This window comes from Panicum virgatum, chromosome 7K, assembly GCF_016808335.1.
Source record: "Panicum virgatum strain AP13 chromosome 7K, P.virgatum_v5, whole genome shotgun sequence".
NCBI lineage: Eukaryota > Viridiplantae > Streptophyta > Magnoliopsida > Poales > Poaceae > Panicum > Panicum virgatum.
In genome coordinates this window covers 32616150-32634019 of record NC_053142.1, presented here as the reverse complement: position 1 = coordinate 32634019, position 17870 = coordinate 32616150, and the positions used below count along the sequence as shown (strand labels likewise).

Sequence of the window (17870 nt, the reverse complement as noted above, 5' to 3'; positions counted from 1 at the left end):
TACACAGCACTGATGACTGGCAGAAGTACATGCAAGCAGCTCTAGAGCGTGGGTGGCCTCTGGCCATTCTTGTTCAAATCCGGGAGAAGACACAAAATGAAATCCAACATTGTGCAGATCAAGGAACTCCGAGTATTCGAAGAGAGACCAATTATGTTGAGCAAGATGAGTCAGAAGAGTCAGAGAACCAAAACATGGGACCACAGGGCCTTGCTGATGAGGGAGAGAGGATACATAGCATTGTGGACGAGATGGAGGCAGAAGATCAAACCGCAATAGAGATGGAAGAATATGAGGGCTCATCTGATGACGAGCAGTACTCATTGCCAAAAGAGTGGAAGGAGCATGGTTTTGGCAGTCATGTCGCAGAAGATGTACAAAATCAGGAGTGGGAGTACAGAGGGAATGAGGTAGTGCAAGGTGCAACATATCCAAACATTGAAGCCATAAAAGATGCTGTGAGACTATGTGCAATATCATTGAAACGAGAATTCAGAGTCGTAAAGTCTGGCAGTAAAGAATATGAGGTGAAGTGTGTGAATGATGGATGTCCATGGCGAGTACATGCATTCAAGGGAAAATGGAAGTCGAACTGGAAATGTTCCATTGTGACAGAGCACACTTGTTTGCTGTCAGAAGTTCTTCCCTCGCATCGCAATATATCATGCGACTTTGTTGCAAAGCAAATGTATGGGTTTATTATGGACAATCTTAATTATGAGCCAAAAATGATTGTTCGACACATTGAGCAGACTTACCAGTACACCATCAGTTATTTGAAGGCATGGAGGGCTAAACAAAGGGTGTTCGAGATGCGGTTCGGCACATACGAGGCATCATATGATAACCTACCTCGTATGTTATCCCAGGTTGCTGCTAGAAATCCTGGAAGCTTTTATGACACATACCTCGTACCAGCCGTGACTAGGGGACAAAGAATTATGCAACGAGCCTTCTTTTGCATAGGTGCTTGTGTTAGAGCATTTTAGTTTTGTCTTCCGATGATCTGCATTGATGGCATATTTTTGACTGGAAGGTATAAAGGTCAGAGACTCACCGCAATCGGTGTAGATTGCAACAACCAAATAGTTCCGCTCGCATTTGCATTTGTTGAGAATGAGAACGTAGACAGTTGGTATTGGTTCCTTGAACGAGTGAAGATTCATGTTGTTGCTGCACGCCCAGATGTGTGCCTTATTGGTGATAGGCATGCAGGTATCCTGCAATCAATACTGAAATTACAACGTGGAACTGCGACAACGCCTCCATTGTGACCCGATGTCCAAAACAGGTGGTGCATTAGGCATATGGGTGCAAACTTCTATGAGCACTTCAAGAACAAGAATCTTAAGAACCTGTTTAAGAGGTTGTGCACCCAAAATCAACAGAGAAAATTCAATGCATTATGGCAGATGCTTGATCAGTTGACTGCAGAGCTAGTGAAGGAAAGGGCATCAGGAGCAGGCACAAGTCAGGCTGCAGAGGCTAGGGATTCAATTGAGAAGCCATTTTCACACTGGATTCGAGGTGCACCTAAGGAGAAATGGTCATTCCTTTATGATACCAACGGAATATGGTATAGTATTCAGACAACGAACCATGCAGAGTGTTTCAATATGGTTATGCGTTCTTGTCGTGCCTTTCCTCTTGTGGGAATTGTTGAGTTCATCATGTATGGGTGCATGAAGTATTTCAGATAGCGTTACACGGCTGCAAGCATAAACATCAGCAACCCCCAAATTCAGTTTTGCAAAAGAGTGACACAATATATGCAAGAGAAGATTGAAAAGGTCAAACTGCACCGCGTCATATCGACAGGTACAATGGAGCATAGATTTGAGGTTCTATGAAAGGGTACAAGTGGTCGTGGTATCCGTAGAGATAGGGTGGTACAGGAGAGTTTGATTACAGTTGATGGCAAAGCCTTCTGCTCCTGCATGAAGCCTAAGTTATTGCATTTGCCATGCTCCCATCTCATTGCGGCATGTGCAGAGTCTGCGTTGCAGCCAGGAGTATTTGTTTCACCGTACTTCAGCAAGGAATCAGCTGTATCCACCTGGGGACATGAGGTATACGGGATTGAAATTGTGGGGCCTTTCACTCAGGATAATGAGAATAAGATGTTTATTCCTGATCCAGCCACTAAGAAAGGCAAAGGCCGTCGTCAGACACGTCGTATTCGGAATGGTATGGACGAGTCGGAAGCAAGCAAGGCACAAAAGCGTTGCAGCCAATGTGGAGCATTGGGTCACAACTACAAGAAGTGTCCTCAGAATGCACTTCACGATGCTGCTGACGTCGGTCCTTTCGGAAATCCCAGAGATGGAGCACCTCCTACGTTCAGACGAGCATCGGCGAGAATTGCTCGTGGAAGGCATTCGGTGTCATGATCCACAATTGTATTTCATTATTTGTAATATATAGTAATGAAATATTGCAGGTATGTAATGAACTATTATTATACCTATGTGTCCAGTTTGTATGAAATATATATTTACCTATGTGTTCTCATATATTTTTGAATGCAGGTATGGAGATGGACTCCTTGCTAGACCCAGTGATCGACTCGAGCCACAGGTCTTACTTTGCAGCTGTTGAGCACCGAGCCCTAGAGGTGATACGTCCTCGTCCACCCGGGGAGGCGATCTCTATACACCACGATTGGTGTGACCGGTATGTAATGAAATATTATTGTTTATCACTTATGTATTCGTCGGTATTCCTTTGTTTCGACATTTTTGTTTATTTTCAGGTTACGTGAGGCCGGCCTACTGACTCTGAGCCGTCTTGTCGAGGTTGGGCCTATTCAGCTCGACCGATCCCTCCTGACGGCGCTCGTTGACAGATGGAGGCCGGAGACACACACGTTCCACCTCCCGTGTGGGGAGATGATTCCTACGCTGCAGGACGTGGCCTACCTCCTCGGCCTCCCTATCGTCGGGGAGGCTGTAGGTCCGCGTATGGTGGCGGCCTCGTGGAAGGATGAGCTGGAGGCCCGTTTTGCCCTGGTTGACCGCGTGGAGGAAGCAGGTCCGATCAACCCGCACCCGCGAGCAGCAGGTCCTTCGAAGACCTGGTTCCTTCAGTTTACAGTACGTATTCATTCCATATATAAATTTAATTGTTAGAATTCAAATGTTCCATTAACAGTTGAAACCATTAATCTTAATTGTTTATGCAGCCTGCCCTGTTGGCTGCGGATGCAGACGAGTACAGTGTGACCAGATCGCTGGAGGCGTACTTACTTTGGTTGTTTGGTTACATCATGTTCAACAACACTCATGGCAACTCGGTCGATAGGATTCTCCTTCCGTATGCACGGGAGATTGTGGATGGGGACGAGGACGTACCGCCCTACAGCTGGGGTGAGGCGGTACTTGCAGCCACTTACCGTGGACTCTGCGACGGCTGCATGAAGACACATGGGAACGCTATCTTGGCAGGGTGCCCACTAATGCTACAGCTTTGGTCGTACGAGAGGCTAGCCGTTGGTCGGCCCCTAGTCAGCCACGAGCCTTACCACAGGGGCATGTACGGCGAAGAGGAGGACGAGAGGCCCACTATGGGAACTATCTGGATCTGGCGTCAGGTGCATTCTTATACATCTAATTTTATTATTCATTGTTACATGATGCATTAGCGCACTTTTAATGTTACTTATTCCGAATGCAGAGGTCCTGGGCGCATGCGCAGGTTAGACACGCATATCCTGAGTTTGTTTCAGAGCTCGACATGCTGACGCCCGAGGACGTTGTCTGGGAGCCTTACAGCCCAGAGGCTGTGGCTACCCGTGCACCAGCAGGCCTGTCTTCGCACTGCTCCGCGAATGCGAGCCTGTGGCTTACTTCCGCCGTCCTGGTTTATGACATCGCGGTTAAGGCATATTGCCCCTGGAGAGTCAGGAGACAGTTTAGGCAGCGCCAGGAGTTTCCGGTGCCCACCGCGTTGGAGCGTGTCAGTCGCCAGGACCACAGGTAATTATGAATGAACTTGGCTCATACATTCGTATTGAATGTAACGATTCTTTGTGGTCCACTTTGTAGGTTGTTAAGGAGTGGCTTGCCGTGCTCTGATGATTGGCTCACCAAGATCCAGCCGTGGGTGGACCAATGGGAACAGGCAGACGAGCACTTGGTCCATCCAACAGGACCACACACAGACAGCTCCTTTAGGGCTTACCTCACCTGGTACTTACCCCGGACTCGGGCTCGTCTGGTTTTTGTTGACACTCACCCGCAGCCACACCAGGCGAGGCCTCAGGATGGCTATGGCCGGCACCACGTGGAGGCACTAGCTGGCGCGGTGAGTCTCTTGATCATATTTGCATATATATATATAAATATATATAATCATATTCATAAGATAATTCATGTGTTTGTAACTGTACCTTTACTGAATTGATGCAGCTTCGCCTTTGCAACATGAAGGAGACAGACTGCTCGACTTACTTACGAGGGTACGTGCCGGATCCCCAATGACCCAGTTTGAGCAGACAGAGGCATGGTCGAGGCAGCGTGATCAGTTGCGTCAGGTAGTGCACAACTTCGGAAGCCGTGTGCAGTACGAAGACAGCCACGGGTCGTCTCAGGCCTCGTCGTCGTTCCCGTGTCCGTCGACCATGCACGGGCCGACGTCGCAGTTCTTCCCAAGTGCAGGTAACGTACATATCTCTTTAAAATTACATCAAGTGTTCCTACATATTTACTAATATCACATACAGGATACGATCCAGCTGCTGCGTTCGGCCATACTGAAATGTTTAGAGGGACAGCACCAGTTGGCGGACCGTATCCAGGGATGGTACCAGGGCCACAGATACCGGCCTACACAGGTTAGTTTATGTTTCGTATTTCGGTTTCTACATGTCATGATAAAATATACGAGCGTACGCTAACATCCACATTTTTGCGTAGGATTCTACCCCCATGCGGGCGCCGGACCTTCTTCTTCCTCCTTTCGACCAGATAACGAGACCTTCACCTTAGACGACTTCGACAGCTTGAGTCCAGAAGAGCCTGCCGCGCAATGCGACCCCGATGTCTTGGGGTATTCACAGCTAGGAGGAGCACCACTTGGGATCTCTCAGCAGCAGACACCGCAGCCCTTGCGCGTCCTGAGCGACAGGTGAGGTCTCTGGATGTTCTCATCTACTCCGAGGGCCATGTCCGTGCCCAGCAGAGGGCTAAGAGGGTCCGACGCCCTAGGGGTGGTTAGATGTATCTGATGTTTGTATCTCTGATGTTTATTTGTAATGAGATAGCTGTGGACCGCTTATTTGTATCCGATGTTTATGATTGTGGTAGTTTACTTGTCATTTGTTTCTATAGATACTATTGATGTGAACTTATTATATTTGTGGGTTCCACAATGCTCGTGAAATAAGGGAAGTTCTTGTGATTTTTTCCCGTGATTTAATGAAAGAAAAGTTAGGTGCGGTAGGAGTTAGCGGCCGAGATCCTGCCGGCGATGATGACGACTACACGCTCGAATAGCTCAAAATAGGAACCATAGTGTATCTAGCTGCGAGTACGAGATCATAGGTTGCCACTGCTCAGCACGGCGATCACGGGTTTCCCAAATGTGGCATTGTTTGCCCAGACATACGTGACCCAATAGCAGTGCCCTTCCATCATTTCAAAAAGTACGCAATTCGGCAGAGCTTCGCCGTTTTTCTTCTTCTCACCCCTCTCTTTTTTCCTGAATTTTTATACTCAAATGATAAAGGAAATGGCGGCATATGGCAGGCTCAAATGGCAGAATATACAGCCCCTGTCGCCCCAGGGGTGGGCGACAGGACCCTGTCGCCCGTTGGGGGGGCGACAGGGCCTTTTTTTTCAGGGACCTCATTGCGAATTTAAACAAAAAAAATTACACTTAAGGCCTGTCGCCCTATGGGGGCGACCGGGGGTATTTTTGAAATATTTCAAAACGGATATATATTTTTGAAATTTTTATTTTTAAAAAATATAAAAAAGAAAAAACCGCGGCGGCCAGACACCAGGCTTTAACGATGGACTGGAGGCCCATTTCAAGCTTATAGCGTCATGCGCTTGGGCACACCAGTGCTGTCTTCTGAAGTCGAGAAGACAAAATCGAAGCTACGAATTGTACCAGTGCCTGTGCTGACTGCCGAGCAAGATTGCAAGAACATAGTAGGACTTTTCAGTTAACAGCGTCGCCACTCTCCAGTCACCGTTGCAGACATGAAACTTGACATGGAAACTTGAAGATTTAACTTACATGAAAACTTGAAGATTTAACTTACACCCATGCTGCTAGTGCTACGACCTACTCCTAGCACCACATACAACTGACACTCGCATTACTACTGGAGGACTACAGCTGCCGTTCAAGTTGACACCGGCCTGTAAGCACGCATCAACACAACCCTAAGAGAACTACGTACTGAGCAAATAAACATGCGTGTCAGATCCACAAGATGACTTAAAACTGACGCTGAATACCACCAGACGACACCATGAAGCCATTGAGGCGGGAGCATCAGGAGGAGCTGAGGCCCCCTTGAGCAACCGAGCCGAGCCTAGCAGGCGGTGCCCGGCTGGAGGCGGCGCGCCAGGTGCACGAGGTGCCAGGTGAGGCACATGAGCGACAGCACGTTGCACAGGGAGGAGTAGCCGTTGAGCTTCTTCAGCATCCTGCTCAGCCTCACCACCCTGCTCTTCGACATCTCCGCGTCGCCGCCGCCCGCCTTCGCCGCCGCGCCGTCGACGGGGATGGAGGTACGCGCCGCCGCCGCGGGCGCGGCCGCGTCTGCCGCCGCCTCTGCGCGGGCCGCCCTGGCGGCGTTGGTCGCCGTCGTGGACACGGTGACCGTCGGCGGGTCGGCGATGTCCGCCACGTCGCGCCCCCGGCTTTCTTCCTTATCCACCTTCATCCTCTCGAACATCACCTGTTCATGCACGCGAGTATTTTTTTTTTAGAAACTGTGCAGGAACATTGGGAACATACGTGCACACGCACGAAGACAAGCAGGTTGGTTACCTTGGTGGCCTTGGGCTCGAGGAGCAGCATGTTGGCGAGGACCAGCGCCAGCGCGGCGAGGAGGTTGAAGCTCTGCGCGCGCGCGGCGGCGGAGCTCCGCTCGCGGCCCAGCAGGTGCGCGGCGAGCGCCAGCCCGACGCCGTACGCCATGGCGCGGAAGTACACCGGGTACAGCTTGCTCTGCAGCATGCCCAGCTGCTGCCGGGGCAGCGCCGCCGCGAGCACGTAGCTGGACACGAACGTCACCCACACGCAGGTGCCGTAGGCGGTGGCGAAGCCCAGGAGGTGCATCACCGCCGTCGCGGTGCGCGCGGCCTTCCGGGGTCCGCCCCCGCCGAGCAGGTCCGCGGCGGCGTCGGACGCCACGCCGCGCGCCCGCCGCGCGATGTCCGTCAGGTTGCGCCGCACCTCGCCGGCCTTCGCCTTCACGGCCGTGTCCGCCGCGCGCTCCGCGGCGTCCTCCGCGTCCTCCTCGGCCCGCTCGGCGATGTCGGAGACCCTGTCCCTGGCGCCCCGGACGGTCTCCTTGGCGCCGTCCTTGGCGTGCCTGGCCGCCTCGGACACCCGATCTTTAGCGCTCTTGGCGGCTTCGGCGGCGCCGTGCTGGACGTCGGACGCCTTCTCCTTGGCCTTTCCGGCCGCCTCGGTGATCTTGTCCTTGGCGCTCCTCGCTGTCTCCTTCCCTTGCTGCGCCGCATCGGCCGCCTTGTCCTTGGCGCTCTTCAGCGTCTCCTTCCCTTGCTGCGCCGCGTCGAAGGCCCTGTCCTTGGCGCCCTTCGCGGCGTCCTTGCCACGCTGCGCGGCGTCGAACGCCTTGTTCTCGGCGCTGTCCTTGGCGTCCGACACCGTTTCCACGGCGCCCCTCGCGGCGTCCTCCGCGCCACGCTGGACGCGGGACGCCGCGTCCTTGGCGGCCTCCTCGGCTTTCCGGCCCGCGCCGCAGAGCCTGTCCTTGCACCGCTTGACCGCGCCGAGGACGCCGCCCGTGGCGTCTGACAGCCGCTCCTTGCCCTCCGCCGCCGCGCCGGCCACCCTGCCGGCCGCGTCGGATGCCACCTCCTTCGCTCCATCGAAGACCCCGCCCACGCCCTCGCCGTCGCCCTCGACGCCGTCGAGGGCGTCCGGGGGCAGGACGCGCGTCTCCTTGACCTTGACGGTGCCGCCGTCCTCGCCCGAGAGCTGGACCTCGCGCTCGTACTCGACGATGACCACGCGGCGCCCCTCCCGGACGACGTGGTCGCCGTGCGGCTGGGCCGGCGGCGCCGGCGCCGGCGACCAGACCCCCGCGGCGGCCAGCGTCGAGAGCACGAGCCCGATGGCCACGACGTTCATCATGGCGGCGACGAGTCGGCGTCGCATTGGGTGAGCACGCATCGGCTTGGTTGTACCAAGTGATCGAGCTAAGCTTTGCTAGTAGCCGGTGTAGTGTAGCCTCTTTACTGTGCTCCGCCGTGTGCCAAAAGAGCTTAAATTCGCGGCCGGCGATGGTTGTAGAAGCTCCCAAAGAAGAAGCCGAGGTGTGCGCTGTTGACACGTGGGTGGGCGGCGACGCGTGCGACGGCACGTATGGCACGCCCGCAGGCGACACGCGGGCGCGCACGCGGCGGCGCCCCGGATGGTTTCGTTTCTCGCGCGCTCGGGACCTTGGAGTTGGCCGTTGAAAAGCGGCCGGGACCCTCGCAAAAAGCGGCCCGATATAACGTGCGTTTGGGCTTTTTACCATAGGCCCTGAATGGGCTTCGTTCCACTTGGCCCAAGAGAAGGCATGCTTCTTCGGCCCAGAGGAAGCCCACGATGCCAGCGCGGAGGCCCAGTTGGCTTCCGTCGCCGTCGCGCTCCGCGGCTGTTGGCGTGTGGCTGCTGGTCCGCGGGCAAAAACCCTACTCGGCTCGGCACACCCCGCCACGCCCGCCGCCGCCACCGCCGCTGCTGGAGATGGAGGACATCGAGGACGTGCTGGGCCCGGCCGGCCTCTCCGGCGGCGGAGCGCCTCCGGGGCTTCGCCTCCCGCTGGCCGCCGTCGCGGTCAAGCCCAAGCGCCGGTCGTCAAGGGTTGCGCAGACGCCGACGCAGCCCGAGGCGCGGATCCCCGGCACGCAGGTAACAACGTCACTCGCTTTCGCTTGCGGGATTCTTCGACATGATCCGTGCTCGCTGGCGCGATCTGATGCGCACTCCGTTTTCTTGTGCTGTCGGTGTTGCAGACGATATATGTCAAGACGTTCGGGTGCTCACATAACCAGGTAAGCTTTTTCCTCATCACTATTTTGGGCTAACTTTTTATATGCAAGCTTGGAAACTAATTGGTGTGCAGTGTGCTGGTATGAAATACTGTATAATTCTGTGTTTCTTGCTGTTGTTGCTAGCGCCTAGTGCAAGTGTTGGTAGAGCCAGTTGGCGAAGCCAGCCCAAAAAATGACCTAGGGCGGAGTTCAATATCAAAATTTTCACACGGCCAAAGTGATGCGCCAAAGATTGCTGCCCGGTTGCAAGCGCCCGCGGCAGCGGTGCACGGGATCCGCTGACGCGGCTGGCGGGTGTCGAGTTGGGGTTGCAGGACGGACTGACGGACGGACGCGGAGCGCCATCATGCAACGACAGCAATGCGTCGGCGTGAGTGCCTGAGCGGGACTGCAGGCAGGGGGTGGATGGTGAACTGCCAAAGTCGCCAGCAGCGTCTGGTGGCAAGAAGACACAGCGTTGGGCTGGGGCTAGACTGAACCTCTTAAGAGGCTACAGCCCACTCGACCGGACGGTCCACGAGATCACGAAGTCCTCTCGTGCAGTGCTCCATTGGCCCAATCTGAGTCTCGCAACTCTTGGCAGTAGATGACCGTCGTCCTCACGTTCGGGGGAGGGGGGCGTCATCGCACCGTCATGAGCCCCGATCGGAGTTGAGAACGGGGGATATTGTCAGCACCCACGAACCGGAGGAAGCATCTACCACTATGGACAGTCCTACCAGAAAGCCTAGTGTTAGTTTTGATGGCAGCGAATGGGTTCGCTAGATGTGCCTGCGCGCACGTATCAAGCCCAACCCATATAAATGCAAGAGAGTCGCTGGTTAAAATACTGAGTGCATACGAGGAGGAGTATCGAACAACTTATATGAACTCTTACTCTTTACTCAAGTAATTTGTCCTTTGAAAGTTAATTCCTTGTTCTCCTTTATTCTTCTTATGTTTCTCAGATCCATCCTACTTCTTGTTCTCCGCTACCTTTGTTGTTAACAGTATGCTCTAGATCTCGTCTAGAAGCACCTAGGGCGGCCGCCCGGGCTCGCCCTAGTGGTGGCTCCGCCACTGGGTAGAGCAGTGTTTACTCTATGCTAATGTAACATATGTCCCTTTGTCTGCCCTGCAGAGTGACAGTGAGTACATGTCGGGACAGCTATCGGCATTTGGATATGCTATTACTGAAGAACCCGAAGGAGCAGATTTATGGCTAATTAACACGTATGATCCCTCTCTTCTGTTTTTCTGATCGTTCATAGAAGACTACAGGCATAACTGAAATGAATTTAACATCACCAGAAATCTCAAATTGTTATGGCTCTGGACTCGCAGCATTGAACGTACTTTACCATTCACATTCAGTGAACTGTACTATGTTGGTGCAAAGTAGATTCCCGTTCACAGTAGCTGGGTCCTTTAATGTTTAGAGACAAGCTATACATATTTTTATTGCAATACCAAACTTATAAAAAAAAAGATTAACTGTAATATAGCTTAACATTTACTTCTGCTATTCCAGATGCATGGTGAAAAAACCTACACTTTTTTATTGCAATGCCAAACTCGAGAAGAAAAGATTAACTATATATAGCTTAACCTTTACTTCTTCTATTCCAGATGCACAGTGAAAAATCCTAGTCAATCTGCAATGACAACCCTCATATCGAAATGCAAGAACGCAAACAAACCACTAGTAGTCGCTGGATGTGTACCACAAGGAAGCCAGGGTCTCAAGGAGCTTGAAGGTATTAGTATAATTGGAGTGCAACAGATAGACCGGGTTGTTGAAGTGGTTGAGGAAACCTTAAAAGGCCATGAGGTTCGGTTACTGAGTCGGAAAACACTGCCCTCACTTGATTTACCTAAGGTACAAGTTGAACCTGTGCGCAATATCTTAAGCATAATACTTGTATCTCTTCAGTATTATATGAGCATGTTGGTGTGCGATTTTCTTGTTTGATAAGAAAATTGTTGTGCTAGCAGCTTTTTAGTAGTCAATGGAGCCTGTAAGCTTATTTCTGATGACTCAGTAAAACTAAACTTACAGGTAAGAAAGAACAAGTTTATCGAGATTCTTCCTATTAATGTGGGGTGTTTAGGCGCCTGCACTTACTGTAAGACAAAGCATGCTCGTGGTCATTTGGGAAGCTATACTATTGACAGCTTGGTAAGTGTTATTTAAATTTTTTCTATTGTCGAGCAATGCTTCTTCTTTGAACTCCAGGTAAATCATTTGATCTTGTAGGTGGATCGTGTGAAAACTGTTGTGTCTGAAGGTGTCCAAGAGATATGGTTGAGCAGTGAAGATACTGGTGCTTATGGTAATTTTAGTGTCCAATTCCTTCTGGATCTTATAATGACTGATACATGTAATAATTGCATGGTAATTTACTTGTTCTGACTTCCAAAATTTTCAGGCAGGGACATCAGTACAAATCTTCCAAATCTGTTAAATGCAATTGTCCAAGAGCTTCCTGTTGACCGAAGCACAATGCTCCGCATAGGCATGACAAACCCTCCTTTCATACTAGAGCATCTGAAGGAGATAGCTGCCGTTTTGCGTCATCCTTGTGTTTATTCTTTCCTCCATGTGCCTGTGCAGTCTGGAAGTGATGCTATTTTAACGGTATGATCAAACTTCAACTCTTGCTTGAGAAGTGTTTTAGTTGCAAACATACAACTTGAATATTCTTTGTATGTCAAGTATTTGCCCCTGGATCTGACTCAGTCTATGGTCGGAAATCGCAGGCCATGAATCGTGAATACACTGTTGGTGAGTTCAGGAAGGTAGTTGACACTCTGTGTGAACTTGTCCCTGGAATGCAAATTGCTACTGATATTATATGTGGCTTTCCTGGTATGCTGAAGTTCTCAGTTTTGGAATTCGCTCTTAGTTATAATTTATTAGTGGATCTGTACCATTTCTAATCAATTGAATGTGAAAGATGTTACTGCTATTATTTGCATTGATCTATAACATGTCATTTTCAGGTGAGACTGATGAAGATTTTGCTGAGACTGTTAATCTCGTAAAGGAATATCAATTTCCTCAAGTCCACATATCACAGTTTTACCCCAGACCAGGTATCTTGTTCTGGATTTTCTCAAGCCACAGGGTTCTGTATAATTACACTTCGTAATTGTCAATATTCTTTTCTTATACGCACATCTACAATGTTGTTTTTGCAGGGACACCTGCTGCTAGGATGAAGAAAGTGCCAAGCAATGATGTGAAGAAGCGGAGTCGTGAACTGACTTCTGTTTTTGAATCATTTTCACCCTACAAAGGAATGGAAGGCAAGGTAGAGCGAATCTGGATCACTGAGATAGCTACCGATGGTGTTCACTTGGTAAGTGCATAGTAATCCTTGTCACCAGTTGCTGATGATGCTCACCCCAGATGCTAAACTTTCCCTGAAATTACTCCTTTTCTGCACAGGTTGGACATACCAAGGGATATATCCAGGTGCTGGTCATTGCCCCAGATAGCATGCTAGGGACATCGGCGAATGTGAAGATCACATCAGTTGGGCGATGGTCTGTGTTCGGTGAGGTGATAGAAGGATCTGTGGTTGCAGGGGAAGCACCTAAGCAAACCAGCAGTGAACCACAGAAAGAACACATACAGAATCAGGCGGAGGATGCTGGTTGTTGTGCCACCGACTCTTGTGGCGCCTGTGCGTGCTCCGACGTCGCACAACACTGCGGCCCTGAACGATGCGAGGATATACCTGATGCACCCCAGACCAGTGGTAACGTTAATCAACAGGGGGCAGTCCAGTCTACGCTTGTCAGGAGAAACGTGGAGGGATCGACGAAAGCAAGTGAAAGCAATGCAGCACAGTCGGTAGGGAAGGAACAGCAGGTGAACATTGTAACTAGGAGAGGCGTAAACGTTGACACGATTTTGTGGTGCGGTTTGGCCGTGAGCTTCGCTGCAATTGTAGCGCTTCTTGTACTCCTTACCGGCAGGATTTCGTCGACATCCTCCTACTAGTCTAGGCGGTGATTGTAACTTGTAACAATTGTTCTTGAGCGTTTACTGATCAATTTTGGCGGTTTTCTTTAGTCGATCTGCCATGTATGTCGTTGCAAAGTTGTGGCACCACAAATACATGTATGCAAACAGGTTTTGTCATTGTCGCTCCAGAACGGAACAAGGTTTGGTGATGCAATTTTTGATTTTTCTACTGTTCGAAACAATTTGGTAGTGCACCTATCATGGTCGTGGTCGGATCCATGCACAAGGTTTGATTTCGATAGGGTGCCATCAGATGACTCAAAAGAGGTGAGCAGGCACCGGGCAGACAATACAAAACAAACTAAAAGGGCAAGAAAATAACAAAAAGAACCAAGAAAACGAAAAAAAAAAAGATATCAAAGCCAGGTTTCGATCCTGGGACCTGTGGGTTATGGGCCCACCACGCTTCCGCTGCGCCACTTTGATTCACGTTTACATTTGCTAAACTAATCTATATAACAATAGAGAAGCACTTGCGCCCGCTGGCGTTGCCTGTGCGCGGCACCGCCTGCGGGCTGCAGCTCTGCCGCCGCCAAACCGAGCACGAACACGTCAGCGGGGAGCTCCGGCGAACACCATCCACGCCAGGGCACAAAGCGACCAGAAAGGAAAAAAAATCCCTGCTCCACTGAACATACTGTAGGCATGGGAATAGTGGTACACGTGCAGCCCCGCGCGAGACCGGAGCAGCCGGGAGCCCGTGACCAGCGCGGCACGCGTGGCGCGTCTCGATCAAGAGGCCCGTCCGGAGACACAGGGACGCGCTGGGAGCGCGAGCCTGGCACTCACGGCCTGCTCGCGGGGCGTGCGCACCATGCCGGCGGCTCGTGTCTGAGCAACCGGCAGCGCGCCCGCTCTCCCGCCAGCGCGTCCCCCGCCGCCGAGACCCGGCCGGCAGGCCCGCTCGACGCGTGGCGCTTGCTGTTGCTGGCGACGCGAGCGCGCGCCACCGGCACGGGAACAGTTGGCGGGCACCAGGCCCGGCCGCGGCCACCGGCCACTGCCCAAATCCGGAAACGCGAATCCACCGCGCCCGACCCGGAGCACTCTGATGCCCATCTCGCCACTCGGACCCAAAGGCTCAGTTGCCGAGAGCCGGCGTTCCCGTCCCAGGCCGTGCGCGCGCGTCCGTTGTCTGGCCCTCGTTGGAGAACGCGAGCGAGATCGTGCCAGCGGCAGCGCCGCGCACGGCGCCTGCTGGTCACCACCGGCAAGGCCGGGGAGCGCGCGCGCGACGCCGTCGTGTGTGGCGTCTCGGCGCGGGAGCTGGGCGTGGACGTCCTCACGTCCCCGTCGCGGGTGTCGGCCACCCCGGGGGACACGGCTCGCACTCGGAGGCCGCGCCCGTTTCCCCGAGAACGGGAAGGGAATCAATGGCAGGCGGAGATGGATCGGAGCGAGCGAGTGCGCGGCTTTTCCGGGGTTTCCACTTTGGTCAGTGCTGTGACTGTGTGGGGTGAGCAGTGTGCTATAACAGTGGCAGTGGCGGTGCCCCCCCAATATGGACCCCCAACATTCCGTCTCCGATTATCTTCGGAAAAAAATGGTCATGCTGTTAGCGGTTGAGGAATGTATTGCCGTAAAATTTTTATAGTGAGAGCAAATTTCAAGCTCGTTTCAGGAGAAACCATGCAAGTTGCACCAGTAGTGAAACTACTCCCCCATTCTCTCTAATAAAGGCAACAGTAATCCCGCGATTCAGTTTTATAGCATTTTGATTTGATGGTGATGGACTAAAGAGGGAGTTGATTCAGTTTTATAACATTTAAACTTAATTGCAATGAGCCAGGCATCGATCCCAGGACCTGGGAACTCATGCCTTGTTGCACTAGCCATTTGAGCTATATATGATCGTTTCTCATAATAAGGAATGCACCCACAACAGCATTTAATATGAGCAAACAGAGAAAAATATTCTCTAATTGATCACTTCTTAGTATGCACAATCATCATCAGGGGCGGATCTAAGGGGTGGGCCCCGATCCACCCTAAGATTTGGCCTAAACACCCTCTTCGGCTAGGCTTTTTCATATCTTTTATTATTATTCTAATAGAAAAATAAGTTAGCAACTATTTTGTTATGTATAACAATGAATTGAGAAGGTGAAATGTGAGAAAGTACATTTTTATAGATTTAAATTGATTTATTTACTAAAATATTTTAAAAATGTTCTATTGGACCACCCTAACAATAAATCCTAGATTCGCCACTAATCATCATGTCCTAAACGACTTACTTTATAGGTATGGAGGGAGTACTTGGTGTAGTACCCCAACATTTATTTCTGACTACTTTCAATGAAATTTTTACTTTCACTAGTGTACCCGTCTAATGGCTATTTTGTTTGGATTTCCAGTCACATGATCATGAACTCCTAGCAAAGTATGTGAAGCGTCCCCTCATAAGAGAGAACTTAAATATGATACAAACATCAGTCCCAGGAGGCTGATGCCACATTTATTACATCAGATGGTCCATTACCGTACAAACCTCCGAGGAGGACACTCGATACAGATAATGATAAAAAGTAACCAGGCTACAACATAACACCAGACCGCAACCCACATGGGGTCTAGCTCGGGCTCAGAGTACTGCATCAGCGAAAACATCTCGAACAGGGCCGGTTCCACAGGCAAGGTTGGGTGTAGAACGATAACCCTACTCAGCGTCGTCTGGTACGAAGTCTGGATCTTCTTCTGTAAAAAGTAAGAATGTGGTAAGTACAAACATACTCAGCAAGTCCAACCACACCCACGGAGGGGGTTATATCAGAATAATATGCACAGGTAAATCAAGGGTAAGGTTACAGTTTAGTTTGCAGAAAGCTAAATTTTATGCAGGGGTTTATTTAGCAGAAAACATTTCAGAAACCAGTTTTTGTATTGAGTAACACGGAGTTCAAGTTTTAAACTGCTACCGGACTCCCCGTCCGTCGTAGCACACGGCACAACTGCCGGACACAATTCCAAAATAACTCACACCAGCCCATCCCAATAAAACACTAGTTATGTGATCACACCGTAACTGCCCAATACCGTGGGCACGGCTATTCGAATAGCTTTTAACTCTGCAGAGGTGTGCAACTTTACCCACAAGCGGGTACCACAACCCGAGCACCGAAGTGTCGGTGTAGATCCCGACATAGCCATTACCCACCTTAGCTAAACCTGACTAGCCATCACGGGATGCACCAAGGGGTCATCGACCGTTCACTTAGGTATAACCGGGCATAAGTCACTCGGGGGTTATCCCTTTTCCTTAGTCACCCGTTGCTCTCAGCCCTCCTGATGGCTATCAAATTAACTAGTGGGATTTATGCTAAGCCGTTGCCCATTCAACGGTCGAGTGGTTTGCACGACAGTGGAGTTAGGTGAGATGACACACCAACTCGGTCCTTAGACACGACGAGATGGATATCTCCCTTCCTTGCCCTGCCACAATGGCACGAGCACACCAAATGGCAAATCCGTAGAAATGCCATCCATCCCGTCTGAAATTTCTTTACAAAAACACCACATTATCCCATCCCACATACGCACGCATTTTCTTTATAAAATAGAATCATGAGTAAAGCCCTAAGCGTCCTAATATCGATTAACGTCCAAGCAAAATCAGACATTAATCTAGGTGGTCAAGGAATGGTCATCACAAATCAAGGGGTGGCTATACAACCGTGTTTTCATGCAAGCAAAACATATGCAATTTTATAAAGCAGACCATTGGGATGTGTTTATAAAAACTAGGACAGAAACATGCATCAAAGGATGGGATTGAACTTGCCGTCTTCAAAGCCTTCCGGGATGTCCTGTCCTTCGGGCTCGGGGTCGCGGAACGGGTCCTCGTTCTCCTGCTCATAGTACTGCTCGTTGACGGGCTCTCCTTCGTTCACTCCGCGGTCTACAGCGCATACAAACAAGCACACAATCAATACACAGGAAACAAAGATTTATCGTTGAGCTCGAAACGGGAACACATAAGATATGGGGTACGGAGTAATATTATCAAGTGTTTTCCTAATGGCATGGCCGAAACTAAGTTATGAGAGGCGTGGTAAAGTTTCGGGTTGATCAAAGTTCATTTAGTGCATAAAATAATAGGTTGTGTAAACGTCTAGAGGTTAAATAAGGGTCTAGGGACTTGTTTGTAAATATTTTGGGGGAAACAGGGGCCTGTTTATAATTTGTGGAAAACTCTGGACTATCCTGGAAAGATCAAGGGTTTAATTAGAATCATGTTTATAGGGGTAAGGGTTTATTTTGAATTATATCATAAGGAGGGGCATGGTTTGCAAAATGGCCAAAAAGGGTGGAGGGCTCTTTCTGGAATAGAAGAAAGTGGTGGGGGGGGGTTGGCATAATTGCCATCTCCTTCCTCTCCCCACGCGGAACAGAGGAGAGGAGGGGAGCGGCGCTCGGCGCCGGTGATTCGGCAGCGTGGGGACTCGGCGGCGGCTCGGGGTAGGGGGAAAAGGAAGAGGGAGCTGTGGGGAGTTGATTCCCTGCCTCACCTCGGGCGGGGGTGGCGCGTAGAGGCGGGGCGACGGGAGCAGGCGGCGGCGGCACTAGCGGCGTGCGGTGGCGGCGCTGGGAGCCTTGGGGAGGAGCGGGCTATG

The 17870-nt window shown here is 51.1% G+C and overlaps 2 protein-coding genes and 1 non-coding gene across 3 annotated transcripts; 1 reads left to right on the top strand and 2 right to left on the bottom strand.

The window, feature by feature from the left end:
- Positions 1–6206: 6206 nt before the first annotated feature.
- On the bottom strand, positions 6207–8530 carry LOC120641025 (seed biotin-containing protein SBP65-like). Its single transcript, XM_039916980.1, has 2 exons — positions 7003–8530; positions 6207–6910 (listed from the first exon to the last, which is right to left on the bottom strand). Exons 1-2 carry the CDS (start codon positions 8374–8376, stop codon positions 6542–6544), a joined length of 1743 nt encoding a protein of 580 aa, XP_039772914.1. The 5' UTR covers positions 8377–8530; the 3' UTR covers positions 6207–6541.
- Positions 8531–8877: 347 nt separating this feature from the next.
- Positions 8878–13418, top strand: LOC120641024 (threonylcarbamoyladenosine tRNA methylthiotransferase-like). The gene is made up of 11 exons (XM_039916979.1): positions 8878–9102; positions 9207–9245; positions 10366–10457; positions 10854–11103; positions 11284–11403; positions 11482–11557; positions 11654–11862; positions 11985–12093; positions 12228–12320; positions 12426–12586; positions 12676–13418. The coding sequence occupies exons 1-11, from the start codon at positions 8938–8940 to the stop codon at positions 13231–13233; spliced, it is 1872 nt and encodes a 623-aa protein (XP_039772913.1). The 5' UTR covers positions 8878–8937; the 3' UTR covers positions 13234–13418.
- A 193-nt stretch (positions 13419–13611) lies between these two features.
- Positions 13612–13683, bottom strand: TRNAM-CAU. The gene has a single exon. It is a non-coding gene; the product is annotated as a tRNA-Met (tRNA).
- Between the last annotated feature and the right edge of the window lie 4187 nt (positions 13684–17870).

Coding starts and splice junctions, on each gene's coding strand:
- LOC120641025 (XM_039916980.1), bottom strand. CDS start 8,376: ATGCGTGCTCACCCAATGCGACGCCGACTCGTCGCCGCCATGATGAAC. Junction 6,911..7,002: donor TCGAGCCCAAGGCCACCAAG/GTAACCAACCTG, acceptor GTGCATGAACAG/GTGATGTTCGAGAGGATGAA.
- LOC120641024 (XM_039916979.1), top strand. CDS start 8,938: ATGGAGGACATCGAGGACGTGCTGGGCCCGGCCGGCCTCTCCGGCGGC. Junction 11,404..11,481: donor GCTATACTATTGACAGCTTG/GTAAGTGTTATT, acceptor TTGATCTTGTAG/GTGGATCGTGTGAAAACTGT. Junction 12,321..12,425: donor ACAGTTTTACCCCAGACCAG/GTATCTTGTTCT, acceptor TTGTTTTTGCAG/GGACACCTGCTGCTAGGATG.